Genomic DNA, 14450 nt, shown 5'->3' on the forward strand with positions numbered 1-14450 from the left:
CCCCAGACTCAGACTCTCTATCTTTGCCCGCTGATTTGGGAGCAATTCCATCAGGAAGTGTATGTGTATGGTGAGGGGTGGCCGGCACACAGGAAAGAGGGCTAGAAGAAGGAGGGGGACGGGAAAACGGGGCTGGGAGGAGGCAAGATCCGAGACTTGCGCAAAGTGAGCAGAGCTCCCCATCCCACTCACGCCTACTCCGGCCCAGCTCAAGTGTCAACTTGGCCCTGGGGAATCATTTCGAGTCCAGGTCTCGGATTGCAGCCACGGCTGGTGAGAATTCGCTGCAACTCCACCAGGCGGCGCCAACGACATGGAAAAGGAGACCACTAGGCTCCAGTGCGTGTCTCTAGATTCTAGGCAGACAGGTCTAGACCCGGTCTCAGACAAAGGAAGAATCCAGGATTTTGTACCTCTGGTGGGAAACGCACGCCAGCAACACTCAAGGCATGGGAATAAGTGGGGGAAGGGACTTGGGAATCTGAGCTGTAGGCTCTGCTCGGCCCCATATAAACAGTGACCTTAGGGTTAGTCCTTACCCTCTCGAGAGACCTCAATTTCCCCATCTGCAAAATGAGCAGGTTTGGGTCTCTTAAAAGTTCATTGAGGGCTTCCCTGGTGGCGCAGTGGTTGAGAGTCCGCCTGCCGATGCAGGGGACACGGGTTCGTGCCCTGGTCCGGGAGGATCCCACATGCCGCGGAGCAGCTGGGCCCGTGAGCCATGGCCGCTGAGCTTGCGTGTCCGGAGCCTGTGCTCCGCAACGGGAGAGGCCACAGCAGTGAGAGGCCTGCGTACCGCAAAAAAAAAAAAAAAAAGTTCATTGAGACTTCATGGATCCATGACTAAAGTGCTGGGACCGTGCCATTTACAGATATGCTAGAGTGCCTTCTCATCTGGTTTGCTAAATGGTCTATGGGACAAGAGGGCACACATCGCTCACTGCCTCCTCCCACATGATGCTGGGGGAAGGGGTCTCTTCTCTGTCTTCAGAATTCGACTCAACCACACACTCACAAGAGCAGCCAGTGATTCTGTGACCCCCACCTTGCTCTAGTCCAGCTGGGCAACAGAAGGTCAACAAGAAAGGCCAGACCAGAACCCAGTCTCTACATGGGCCCATCCTGAGTTGCATTTTCTTTGCTCACTTCCGCCTCTCTACCCACTTCCCAGTCTTGCTGAAGAAAGGGGGAGGGAGGATGGGAGGACCTGACGACTGTTAAAGAGGAAGGAGGCGGGGAAGAGGGCCCTCCTCAGTTAGTCAGTTATGAAGTTGGGGGTGGGAGTTTGCTGTTGGCTCGGAAATGGAACCCAACAGGGAGTTTTGGGGGTTTTTATGTGTGTGTGTTTTGTTTTGTTTCAGGTCGATCTAGCTCAAAAAAAGAGACTGGAGATCTAGAAGTCTGAGGGGCAGGAGTGGCTGAATAGGAGAGTGGAATGAGAAAAGCCGAGGCTGGATCACATGTGGGGAGAGAGAGGGGGGCTGGAAGAAATCGGGGTTAGAGGGGCTGAGATAGTAGCATGTCCCACAGGTACTTCAAATCTGGTATAAAACTGAATTCATTATTTACCCCCTTCCCTAAGCCTGCTATGCTTCCCACATTCCCTATCTCATTGATTAAGAGAACCACCATCCACCTGGAAAACTGGGAGCCCTCCTAGTCTTCCCTCTTCCTAACCCTTTATCTAATGAGTCATTAAATAAATCCTATTTGACCTCTTAAGGACCTATGGATCCCGATCATTGTCCTCTATTCCCACAACCGCCGCCCTAACCAGGACCGGCTACATCATTTTTGGGGCCCAGTGCAAAATGAAAAAGCAAAATGTTCAAAAGGATCTCAAGGCTGACTGCAGAGCATTAACTCAAGCACTGGACCCTTCTCAGCACAAGGCCCTGTGCGATTACACGCGCAGGTGACACGCCCACCAAACCAGCCCTGGCCCTAACTCAGGCCCTGCCCACCCCTTGTCTGAACTGGTGCCTTTTTTTTTTTTTTTTTTTTTTGCGGTACGCGGGCCTCTCACTGTTGTGGCTTCTCACAGGCTCCGGACGCTCAGGCTCAGTGCCCATGGCTCACAGGCCTAGCCACTCTGTGGCATGTGGGATCTTCCCGGACCGGGGCACGAACCCGCGTTCCCTGCATCGGCAGGCAGACTCCCAACCACTGCGCCACCAGGGAAGCCCTGAACTGGTGCCTCTTTACTGGTCTCTCTCCCTTTGGCCTGCAGGCTTTCACTCCTTACTCACAGCTCTCCAAGTGTAAATCTCCTCCAGGATATAACCCCAGCTCCTCAGCATGGCACACAAGGCCTTCCTTGATTCTGACCCCACTCACCTCTCCAGGATCTTCCCTCTTGCCCCCTCCTTCACATGCTTTGTTCGCCTCTACCTAAATCTCCGTGACTCTGTGCATCCTGTTCCCTTTATCTAGAATGTCCTTCTACTTATCCACCCAAAAAACTCCTGTTCATCACTCACAATCCAGTTCAGGTGTCTCTCTGTGAACCTTTCCCTGATCCCCTCCTTGACAGTTCGCTCCTTTTCTCTAAGTCTCTGATGTACTTCACAGAAGGGTCGGCGAACTTTTTCTTAAAGGGCCAGATAGCAAATATTTCAGGCTGTATTGGCCAAGAGGTAAAATTGAGGGTATTATGTAGGTACCTACATAGGTAACCATTTTAAAATGAAAGAAAACATTCTTGGCCCATGGCCCATATGAAAATAGATAGTGGGCCAGATTTGGCCCAAAGGCCAAACTTTGCTGACCTCTGCTTCAGAGGACCAATTAGGCATTTATATATTTACATATCTGTCTCCTCCCCTAGACTACTCAACAAGGCCATGCACCATCCCCAGGGTCTAGCTCAGAGTCCAATGCATAGCAGACACTCAATATGTTTTTGGTGAGTGAATGGATGAATGAACCAATGACTGCGAGCCTGAGGCCCTGTGGGGCGGGAAGCCAGAATCCTAGATGCTTCATTTCCCACCTTTCTTCGTCTGAATCCTTTTTCAGATGTGAACCACCTCCAAGTTCTGGAGAGAGGGAAGGCAGTGTTCTCCCCAAACAAACCCAAGGCTTCTGGGGTGCCTAGAGTTGCTCCTAGAACTTGGTCTTGTCCTTTGGCCCCTTGAGAAGTGGCCCAGACACTCTGATGCTCTGCCTCCCTGTCCCAACAATTCTCGGCAATGATCTTACAGGTGTCCTGTCGTGCAAAGAGAGGAAGGAAACAGAGCTTGGGTTTCAGGAAGGAGGTAAGGCTTTGGGGTAAGTGGCAGGGAAATTTCAACAGAGAAGCCCAGATCTCACTAGCTAAGGCAAAGTGAGTAGGACCAGAGGCAAGGGAGGAAGCAAGGGAGGAAGTGGCTGAGGTTGTGTAACTGGAGAATTTCTTGTTCTTTCAGTCTAGTCTAATAGGAGACAGGAGAGCAGAGTACCTCCTGCCTGAAGCCTGACTGCCCACCACAAAGGACTGCTCGCTCTTTGAGTGAGTTGGACGTCTTCCACCGGAGAGAGATTTGAAGGCTGGGAGACTCAGGTGAGTACTTTGGTGGTGGGTGTACTTTTACGTTCTGTCTCCTCATCTCCCAAGTGGTAAAAACAGAAAAAACAGGCCTGGGACTACAGACAGAGGGGACTATTCTCCTGAATACAGAGGAGAGGGGACTCCTGGGTGGTCTTAAGGGACAGGGAAAGAGTTAGAAAGGTCGGAGGGTGCTGGGGTTACGGAGAGTATCTGGATGGATATTGAAAAGGCTGGGAGTTTGGAGTGGACAGAAATTAACGTTAGGTAAAACTTTGGGAAAATCTTTGAAAATGGGAAAGGAAGGGGTTGGGGATCTTAGGATGAAGAGGCGTGGGAATGGCTCAGGAGGCTGGTGAGATCCTGGAGTGGTTCAGGTGTTCAGGAGCCCAGAGTTATTCAAGAGATCTAGGGACTTCCCTGGTGGTCCAGTAGCTAAGACTCCACGCTCCCAATGCAGTGGGCCTGGGTTCAATCCCTGGTCAGGGAACTAGATCCCACATGCTGCGACTAGGATTTCGCATGCCGCAACTAAAGATCCCGCACGCCACAACAAAATTTCCTGCGTGCTGCAACTAAGACCCAGAGCAGCCAAATAAATAAATCAATAAAATTTCTTTAAAAAAAGAGAAAGATCTAAGTTCAAGGTCAGGTTCTGACTCCCTCTTCCTTTTCCCCCCACCCCACCCCTTTCAGCCTCCATCATGTGGAACACCTCTGATGCCAACCTCTCCTGCTACCATGAGTCGGTGCTGGGCTATCGTTATGTGGCAGTTAGCTGGGGCGTGGTGGTGGCCGTGACAGGCACTGTGGGCAACGTGCTCACCCTGCTGGCCTTGGCCATCCAGCCCAAGCTCCGTACCCGCTTCAACCTGCTCATCGCCAACCTCACAGTGGCCGATCTGCTCTACTGCACCCTTCTCCAGCCCTTCTCTGTGGACACCTACCTCCACCTGCACTGGCGCACTGGTGCCACCTTCTGCAGGGTCTTTGGGCTCCTCCTTTTTGCGTCCAACTCTGTCTCCATCCTCACCCTCTGCCTCATCGCCCTGGGACGCTACCTCCTCATTGCCCACCCGAAGCTCTTTCCCCATATTTTCAGTGCCAAGGGCATCGTGCTAGCACTGGTGAGCACCTGGGCAGTGGGTGTGGCCAGCTTTGCTCCCCTCTGGCCAATCTATGTCTTGGTGCCCGTAGTCTGCACCTGCAGCTTTGATCGCATTCGAGGCCGGCCCTATACCACCATCCTCATGGGCATCTACTTTGTGGTTGGGCTCAGCAGTGTCGGCGTCTTCTATTGCCTCATCCACCTCCAGGTGAAGCGAGCAGCACAGGCGCTGGATCAGTACAAGCTGCGCCAGGCGAGCATCCACTCCAACCACGTGGCTGGGACAGATGAGGCCATGCCTGGTCGTTTCCAGGAGATGGACAGTGGGCTGGCATCAGGAGGGCACAGCAAGGGGATTTCATCTGAGCCAGTCAGTGCTGCCACCACCCAGACCCTGGAAGGGGACTCATCAGCAGTGGGGGACCAGAGCAACAGCAAGGCAGCTAAGCAAATGGCAGAGAAAAGCCCTCCAGGAGAACCTGCCAAAGCCAGGACAACTAAAAGAGACCAGAGAGCTCAGGACTCTCCGTCAGAGTTTGGGAAAGTGACTCGGATGTGCTTTGCTGTGTTCCTCTGCTTCTCCCTGAGCTACATCCCTTTCCTGCTGCTCAACATCCTGGATGCCAAGGTCCGGGCTCCCCGGGTTGTCCACATGCTTGCTGCCAATCTCACCTGGCTCAATGCTTGTATCAACCCTGTGCTCTATGCAGCCATGAACCGCCAATTCCGCCAAGCCTATGGCTCCCTCCTAAAACGAGGGCCCCAGAGTTTTCATAGGTTCCACTAGAACTATGTTCCCAGTCACCAGAATCTGGAAATGTCTCCTCCAGAACTAAGGTGGCCAGCTGGTATGAGAGTAGATGAAAGACCTTTGGGAATTTCCACAGACAACCTCTCCCCAAGCCCCAAACCAGGCCTCTCCATCCCTCGCTCAACATTTCAGCCCTAGGCTGCTCAAGGTGCATTATTAATTATTAATAAACAAAATCCGTCCTTTTCACATTCAGGTGTGATCTTTGGGGAAGAAGGAAATAGGCCAGGGTTGGTTTGCAGCTGGAACTTAATAGTTGAGGGTTTGGGGGGACCTAGGTCAGAGCAGGGAGGGGCAGGAAGCAGAAGGCCTGGGACACAGCCTTCAGCTGAGGGGTTTCCAGGTATAAAACATGTGAGTTGGTTTAAGAGGATTAGCCTGCCTTTTGTTTAACTTCCCAGAAATGGCCCCTACCTCTAACTACTGCTGCCAGGATCCCCCATCACTGCAAACAGGTTTTTCAGCTCAAAAATGTTTTGAAATCCAGCTTTGATAGCCCCTCCAGTGAGTCCAGCCTCCTGGCCCTTGCCCTATCCAAAGAGAATGGTCACGGGGAAGAACTCCTCGCTCTGTGGAAATGGAGCTGAGCTTAGCTGAGGCAATGGCAGAAGGGTGTTCTAGCTGCCTTAGCAAGGTCACGCTTGTTGGAGCTAATTCACCTGGGTCCTGGCCCCTCCCTTCCCCCAGACTTGCTCTTGTCATCCTGGATTACGAAAGCCGAACAGAGACTCTAGTTAAGAAGGCTCAGGGGGCTTCCCTGGTGGTGGAGTGGTTAAGAATCCGCCTTCCAGTGCAGGGGACACGGGTTCGAGCCCTGGTCCGGGAAGATCCCACATGCTGCAGAGCAACTAAGCCCGTGCGCCACAACTACTGAGCCTGTGCTCTAGAGCCCGCGAGCCACAACTACTGAGCCCGTGTGCCACAACTACTGAAGCTCGCACGCCTAGAGCTCGTGCTCCACAACAAGAGAAGCCACCGCAATAAGAAGCCCGCGCTCCACAACAAAGAATAGCACTCGGGGCTTCCCTGGTGGCGCAGTGGTTGGGAGTCTGCCTGACGATGCAGGGGACATGGGTTCATGCCCCGGTCCGGGAAGATCCCATGTGCCGCGGAGCGGCTGTGCCCAGGAGCCATGGCCGCTGAGCCTGCGCGTCCGGAGCCTGTGCTCCGCAACGGTAGAGGCCGCGACAGTGAGAGGCCCGCGTACAGCAAAAAAAAAAAAAAAAAAAAAAAAAAAAAGAATAGCACTCGCTCACCGCAACTAGAGAAAGCTGCGCGCAGCAACAAAGACCCAATGCAGCCAAAAATAAATAATAAATAAATAAATTTTTTTAAAAAAAGAAGGCTCAGGAGCCAAGCTGAGGGGAGAGCACATCATTCCCTTCCTCCAGTGTAACTGACATCCTGTCACCCATGTGCTCGCGAATGCACATGCACGAATTTAAAGCACCTGTGGCCACCAGGTGACGCTGGTTCTCTGTGTTTCCTTTCTGGCTTCCCTGTTGAGGACAGAAGGTGTCAGCAAGACTGGGAGTCCAGAGGTATCACCACCCTCCTGGCCAGCAGGGGTGGAGACCCAGGAACCCGCACCCCTCCCTTTTCCCCAAAGCTTAGGAAGAAAAGTGAAGAATTAGACACTTATTTTTCATGAGATATTTATTGTCTACCTGGTTGGGCTGCGGGGAGCAGGGTGGGCACTGGGGATAGAATGTGAGAGTCATGTTGATGGTGACACTGCTGTGGCTGCGTGCCGTCCCTTCCCTGCCCCCAAGTCCATGGTTTGAGAGAACAAAGTCCAGAGAGATTAAGACAAGGGCAGAAAGAACCATAGTCAGGGTGGACAGATTGATACCCTCACATTCAACACACTTCCAGGGCCCAGGGATCCTGCCTCCTTATGAGGAACATGTGCTTCGGAGTGTCCTCCTCCCGCAAAAATCACAGCAGCCTATACGGAGTCAAATTCAGGTGACTAAGGCAGGGGTCCAGACAGGTGGGGTGAACAACAGAACCGATAAAGAACATCAGCCTGGGAGTGTAGGGACCAGGGCTCCAATCAAGGCCCTCTGATAATTAGTTCTGTGAACTGGAGCAGGACCCTGGATCATTCTGGACCTCAGGTTTTATCATCTGTACAAAGATGGGGGTGGGGTGCACTCTTATCATGTGCCTTGTGCTGTCCTAAATCCTGTAAATATATTATTTTGTGTAATCCTTACAAAATTTACCAAAAGGTATCTATTATAATCTCTTGCTTACAAATGAAAAAAATGAAGCACAAGTAGGGTAAGCAATTTGTCTGAAGTCCAAGGGCTAGTAAGTGATATGATCATGATTTGAGGGCCGAAAGTCTGACTTTAGTACCAGCCCACATGTCTAACCACTATAGGACAGCAGCCTTTTATAACTAGAATCAAGTGACCAGATGATCCCTAAAAATCCTTCCTGCTCAGACCTAAGATTCTGAAAGTTGAGAGTTCTCTGAAGGGTTGTAAAAGGCTTCACTTTTCATATTCCTTGAAGGCGATTCAAAAGCTTTGGCAAGTAGAAAGGAGCAGCAATAGGGATTGAGGTTAGACCTCAGGAGGGACTTCCCAATCATCAGTCGCTGGGAAAAAATGACTCAGGGAACACGGAAGGAAACCCTGGAGTCTGAGACCAGAGAAGACGGATCATAGCGAGAAAGAAACGCCCTCCTCTCTCACCCTCCACAGCCCACACACCCATACCCCACCCCTAATCTCGATAGGCGCCGAGTGACGGAAAAGAAGAGGAAGATGATCTCTCAGGCTTTTTCTCTCTTGCGGGTGTGCACGGCGCGCGTGTCCCTCGTGGTGCGGCGCTCACGCGTGTCTCGGGGAAGTGTATGCATTTGTCTTGGGGAAGTGGGTCACGGGGGCCCTCCTGAGGGTGTCAGTGTCTGTCTCTCTTTTCTTTTTATCTCTGTCAGTCTCGGGCTCTATCGCGGACTTTCTGACGCTATCTCTCAAGGCTTCTCTTTGTCTCTCTCCATCTGTCCGTCTCTCCTGTAGGCTGTCTTCATCGTTCGTACCTCCGTTATCGCCTTTTTTCTCCCGAGCTTCTTCTCTCCCGCCTGCCCCCCGCCCGCTCTCCCCGCGCCCCTCCCCAGTCCCCCACCCCGGCCGCTGTCGCTCGTCCGCACACTCTCTCTCTTTCGCTGTCTCTTATAGGCAGATTTATGGTCAGCCCAGGGCCTTTCATTGGCCAAGCGCTGACAGGACTTGATTTAACGCCGCCTCTCATTGGCTGAGCTTGACAGGCCGATTTACGAGTTACTCTGTCATTGGCCAAAATGCCTTGGCCCTGATTTATGGCTCGGTGGCGGAGGAGAGAGGGGGCCGCCGCTGGGGAATGAGGTTGCCCCTCCCCTCTGCACCGCTTCCGTCTTCCTCTCCCCTGCTTCTTCTCCCCTTGCTCTCCCTCCCCTCAAGGAACCGCACTCCCTCTACCTGTTCCTCAAGCCCTCTCCTCCTCTTTCATCCGTTGGGAGGGGAGAATGGGGCGTGGTGGTGGTAGGAACTGAAGCAGAAGAGGAGGTCTGAAGGGGTAAACAGGAGCTGAGGAATCTGAGGGGTAGGATGGGGTAGAGTAGGGAGAGAAGAGGAGATTGGAGAGGGAGAGAGAATCCTGAGCCGAAGAACGAAGGGGAAACTGAGGAATAGAAAGGCTGAGGAGAAAAGGAAGGCTGAGGAGAAAAGGAAGACTGAGGGAGAGAAAGGGGGAGGGGGCTCTGAGGAGAAGATGGGAGAGACTGAAAAGAAAGGGCGTGTATGAGGGGGGCAAATGGGCAGAAGCGGGGAGCTCCGGGCACGGAGAGAGACTTTTCTTTTCAAACCTCACTATCCAGACCGAATAAGAGACGGAAATTTCCTCTTCAGACAACGGTTCTGAAAAGGGGGAGACTTGGAGGAGCAAACACGTAGAGAAAAGCGCAGCAGAGAGGGGAGAGGGGCGCAGGAAAGAACTAGAAGGTAATAGCAATAAAAGAGAGAGGGAGAAGACAGAACTAAGTTTGGTTTTTATTTGGGGGCGTGAGAAAAGGCTAATCCCTGGAGGAACGATTGAGAGCCACAACTCCTCCTCTCAGCGAAGACCCATAGGCGTCTGCCCGGGGACAAGTCAGACACCACCCCCAGGAGATGTTCTACTTCCTCAAGGCTGCAGTAGGCTCCCCTTCCTACACCTCACTCCTCCCGCTTGCCCACCTCCCTAGTTAAATTTATGAGTTCAGGGCTGGCCTTCAGGAATTAGGAATATTTATGCTTCTTTGAGAGTGAGGCTTGGAAGGTGATATAAATAAGGGGCCATGGAGGGGCTGCAGCGCTGGGCTCCTATTTTTAGCACGGACGCTTTCCCAAGGCCCCCACCCACCAGTTCCCTCTCATTCTGAGCCAGAGAAAGGAGCACTGAGTGAGGTGGGGAATGGCTTTCAGATATCAGAAAGGGCCTTTGACTATCCTGGAGAGCCCCTCAGGGGACTGCAGAGCTTTGCAGCAGAAAGGATTGAATGAAGGCAGATGGGGGAGGAAATTTCCAATTATCCTGGCATTCTTATCACCCCTCCTCGAGTGCAGTTACAGCATTTCTGCAGAAGACAGAGAGAAATGGGGAGAAGCCATTTCCCCCTCTGCCCCCCTAAACTCAGTTGCTGAGGAATAAGGGAGAGGAGCCAGGAAATTCAGAGGCAGGGTTCTCTGGCTTGTCACCTCGCTCACTGGGAGAGGAAGATTTGAAATCCTCCACCGCCCCACAGACCACAGCCTGGGTCCCTGGGAAAGGAGGCTGGGAATGCAGGGCTCAGGGCATCTCCTAGGAGTCTAAGCCCCCAACCTGTCCACCCCCACTGCTGGCTGGGAATTAAAAACAGCCAGTAGTTCACAATACCCCTGGGCCTCCAGGAAATGAGGGAGAGAGAGAGGATCTGTCCTGTGGGTCCACATGACTTCTCCAGCCCTCAGCTCCAGGAGCCGTGTCTGTGACTCCCAGCCCAACCAGAGGGCTTGCTCTGGCTTGGGGAGGTAGTGAACAAAGAGGCGGTCCATGATATAGGGGGACCTAAAGAGAACAGAGAGAGGTGGGGAAGAGCTGCCCCCTCCGTCCACACGCACACTGTGCCTCCCATCCACTGTGGCCTTAGCAAGGATGGCCACAGCACACACGCCCGGACTGTGCTGCCTGGAGTGGGAGAAGGGAGGTAGAGAAAGGTCTAGACTGGCCCTTTAAGAGCCACTTAGGGTCAGAGAGCCTGGGCTACAGAGAGGGGAAGGAGCTGATGTCAGAAGACGGATGGGCAGCAAGATGGGGATTGATGCTAATGGGGGAGTTAAAGCTAAGTACCCAGACACGCAGAGGGCAGAACTGCAGATCTGTCTTCCTCATGCTCACCCCCCTCCCCAAACCAGTGCTGTAAATCTGCCTTTTCAATTGGGGGAAGAGGGAGTGAGGAAAAACGAGATGCTCACTTCTCCCTTTTCCTGTTTCTTTCCTTACCCTGTGCAAATCCCCACCCCACCCCCAGTTCTTTTGTCCTCTCCCAGTCTCTCCTCCCAACCCATGAATGCTTCCCACTGAAATTTCCAATTTTTGGCTTTCCGTCAAGAATTGAGGGAATGGTTTCAGCTTGCAGAAGAGTTTAAAAAGAAACCACGAGAAGGTCTCTCTCATCAGCCCCTGGGTGGGAATGGGTTGGTGGGATTGTGGTGAGAGGTTGATAGATGGGAAGCTCCCAGTTGCCTCGGTTTCTCTTCCCTCCATCCTCTTTTCACTTGGAGATAACTTGAGCAGCCTTCTCCTGGAACAGTAGGGTGAAGGCGGCAAGCAGGGTGTTGGGTGCCAGGAGCTGGAAGGGGTGCAGCTTCAGAGTTGGGTTTGCGGAGCGCCTGACACGCTGAGATTCTGGAGGGGCTAGTGGGCCTCCAGGGGTGGCTCGGGAAGCTGCAGGAGCTGTCCACTGAAAGATATATGGTCTGGTTTCTCGGAAACTCCTGGATCATACCGTTCCCTCTCCTTGAGCACACACCCTGCCTGCTGAGTAGAGACAATTTCGGGCCAATAATCTATTTACTGTAAAGGCAGGGTCCAGCTGCTCCTCATCTTCTCAGGAGGCAGTTGGAGGTCTCAGGGAGGAAGACCTACTTTATTTTTTTTTAAACAATCTGGTTTTGTTTGTTTTTTGGGGTTTTTTTTGCGGTACGCGGGCCTCTCACTGTTGCGGCCTCTCCCGTTGCGGAGCACAGGCTCCCGACGCGCAGGCTCAGCGGCCATGGCTCACGGGCCCAGCCGCTCCGCGGCATGTGGAATCTTCCCGGACCAGGGCACGAACCCGTGTCCCCTGCATCGGCAGGCAGACTCTCAACCACTGCGCCACCAGGGAAGCCCTTTAAAAAAAATAAATAAAATAAATAAATGTATTTATTTATTTATGTCTTTGTTAGGTCTTCGTTGCTGTGCGCAGGCTTTCTCTAGTTGTGATGAGCGGGAGCTACTTTTCGTTGCTGTGCGCAGGCTTCTCATTGTCGTGGCTTCTCTTGTTGCAGAGCACGGGCTATAGCTGCGCAGGCTTCAGTATTTGTGGCACTTGGGCTCCGTAGTTGTGGCTCGTGGGCTCTAGAGCGCGGGCTCAGTAGTTGTGGCGCATGGGCTTAGTTGCTCCGCGGCATGTGGGATCTTCCTGGACCAGGGCTCGAATGTGGGTCTCCCGCGTTGGCAGGCGGATTCTTAACCACTGCGCCACCAGGGAAGCCCGAGGAAGGCCTTCTCACAGGGGCTGGAGCTAGTAACCCTTGGGGAATTCCATTTCTTTCTCTGCTTCCAGGTGAGACGGTATCTTCCATCTTTCAGGACCCATAATCACCTTTATCTCCCTCTTTATTGGCAATCAGGGGCTGTTCTGGAGAAGTCCTTCTAGATTAGGGGAAGTTCATCTCGTTTCACCTGTTGCAAGGCTAAACCTGAACTCCTTTCTAGTCCTGGAAATAACTGGCACCTGATTCTACCTGGTTTCCAAATCCTCCCCAGTATCCATAAGAGAACAACCCTAAGACACCAATCTCATCTCTTCCCTCCGCCCAGGTTTTCCTTCAGAGGCCTAAAGCCACCTCGAGGCCATCGTCTCTGTTTCCTCAGTCTTCAGGGACAAAGGAGAGAGCAAGGTTATAGTGGGAAGGGGCGGGGGGTGAGGGTTGTGAGCAGGAGCCATTGGAACCCAGGCTTCCTGCCTCCCAGCATCTGGCCAAGCACTCCCTGCCATCCAGGGAGGTCAGCCGTTGCCCTCAGCCCTAGTCTCCGGGATGCTTCTCAATCCTGGTGATAAATCCTGTCTTTGTCTTCCCTCCAACCCAGGCCCCAGGCGGCTGGGGGTCAGAGGCTGGGGGAGGGGTCAGTGTGGAGGAGGGGGAGATACAAGGAGAGTGGGAGGAGAAGACGGACAGGAGCAGCTGGTGAGCAGGCATGGGGGTGGGCAGTGGGGGATGGGGCCTCTTGAGGCTGCAGGCCCGCATTCCAAGTGAAGGAGCCGGGATCCGTGGAATCCGGGAAACACCGTGGGGGTGGCCCCTGGAGCATCAGGACTACCGGGGTGGGGGGGTTGGCATGGAGTGCCTCAAGGAAGGGGGCTGCTGAAAGAAATGGGAGAATGAGAAGATGGTGGGGACCATCTCTATCCCCACCAGACACACCTCCACGCCTGTGCCCTGCATGCACGTGCATAGACAGACAGACTGACACACACACACATGTGCGTTCATGCAAGATTTCTGGCCCAGCAGTGTGAGGGGGCCCAGGAGGGCCAGCCTGCCCCTTGCCTGGCCCCTCTCCAACTGCCTTCTCTTGCTTTGACTTTCCGGTCTCCACCTCTCCATTCTTTCTCTCTGTTCCCAGCCTTGCTCTCTTTGTGTGGGTTTCTCTCACTCTTCCAGTTTGCTATGCTGGCTTTCTGCTAACCCTCAGCCCCTGCCCTCCTTGTGTCTCAGTCACTTTTTCTCTTTCCATCTTCCTGTCCCACTCCTCCCACCTCTCCTACTTCCTTGGACTCTCCATTGGCCTGTCCGGCCTCTGCTGCTCTTCAGCCCAGCCATCCTCTAGCCCACTGCCACCCCAGAGCCCTCTGTCTGGCCTGGGGGTACAGTCAGATTGCAAAGAGGGATGGCAAGGAGAAACGAGTGACTCTGAATCAGAGTCTCTGCTTTGATGGGAGGTCTGGGATCATACTGTGTTATGACATGGGATGGATGGAGGTGGGGGAGGCCAGGTGACTGCAAGACAAGTTCGACAAATTGAGGAGGGTGAAATGGGAGGGAAGAGAGATTGATAGAAGACACAGAAGGGCAAACACTAAAGAGAGATGGGTAAGGACTAACGGTTCCCTTTAAGTGTGTTGTTTTGGGTCAGTCTGAAGGGTAGGAGCTGAGGGGCATCTACTGAGTCATACTGAGACACAGATCCAGAGACAAGATCTGGAGACCCAGCCAGAGGAACACAGATGCGATGTCCACCAGGCAGCCAAACAATTCGAGCTCTCTCGCCTACCTGGGAAGGTCCCACAGACCTCTTTCTCCTCTGTAGATAGTCCTGGAGAGCCAGTTCCCTCTCCACTCACCTCCTCCTCCCTCCCCCCTCCCTGCCCCACCAGTGAGAATGACATCAGCTCTGGCTGCCACTGTCCTCAGCCCTGCTGATGTACTCTCCCATGGGTGAAACAGAGGCCAATCACCTCTGCCCCACCCATTCATTCTCCAGTCCAGGAGCTGGGGCTTACACAAGCCAGCACCCTGGTGGGGGGGGTAGTGGAGTGGGAGGAGGCTGTACCAGGAAAAAAGGGGGGGCATGGGCACCAGGGGGAGGGAGAGGAACTGGAGAGGGGTACTGAGGAAGAGGGGCTGCAGCACTAAATCACTCTGTTGTCGGGGCTCCCTCTGCTCAGTGGGGTGGGGAGAGGATAGACATTTGGGGAGGAGGGAGAGAAGAATGGGAAATGGCCACATCTG

The 14450-nt window shown here is 53.4% G+C and overlaps 1 protein-coding gene across 1 annotated transcript; it reads left to right on the top strand.

The window, feature by feature from the left end:
- Positions 1–3468: 3468 nt before the first annotated feature.
- On the top strand, positions 3469–5421 carry GPR84 (G protein-coupled receptor 84; the record flags this gene model as incomplete). Its single annotated transcript, XM_081248954.1, has 2 exons — positions 3469–3541; positions 4223–5421. The coding sequence occupies exon 2, from the start codon at positions 4231–4233 to the stop codon at positions 5419–5421; it is 1191 nt and encodes a 396-aa protein (XP_081105080.1). The 5' UTR covers positions 3469–3541; positions 4223–4230.
- Positions 5422–14450: the final 9029 nt, after the last annotated feature.

This window comes from Mesoplodon bidens, assembly GCF_964165515.1.
Source record: "Mesoplodon bidens genome assembly, chromosome: 11".
Taxonomy (NCBI): Eukaryota; Metazoa; Chordata; class Mammalia; order Artiodactyla; family Ziphiidae; genus Mesoplodon; species Mesoplodon bidens.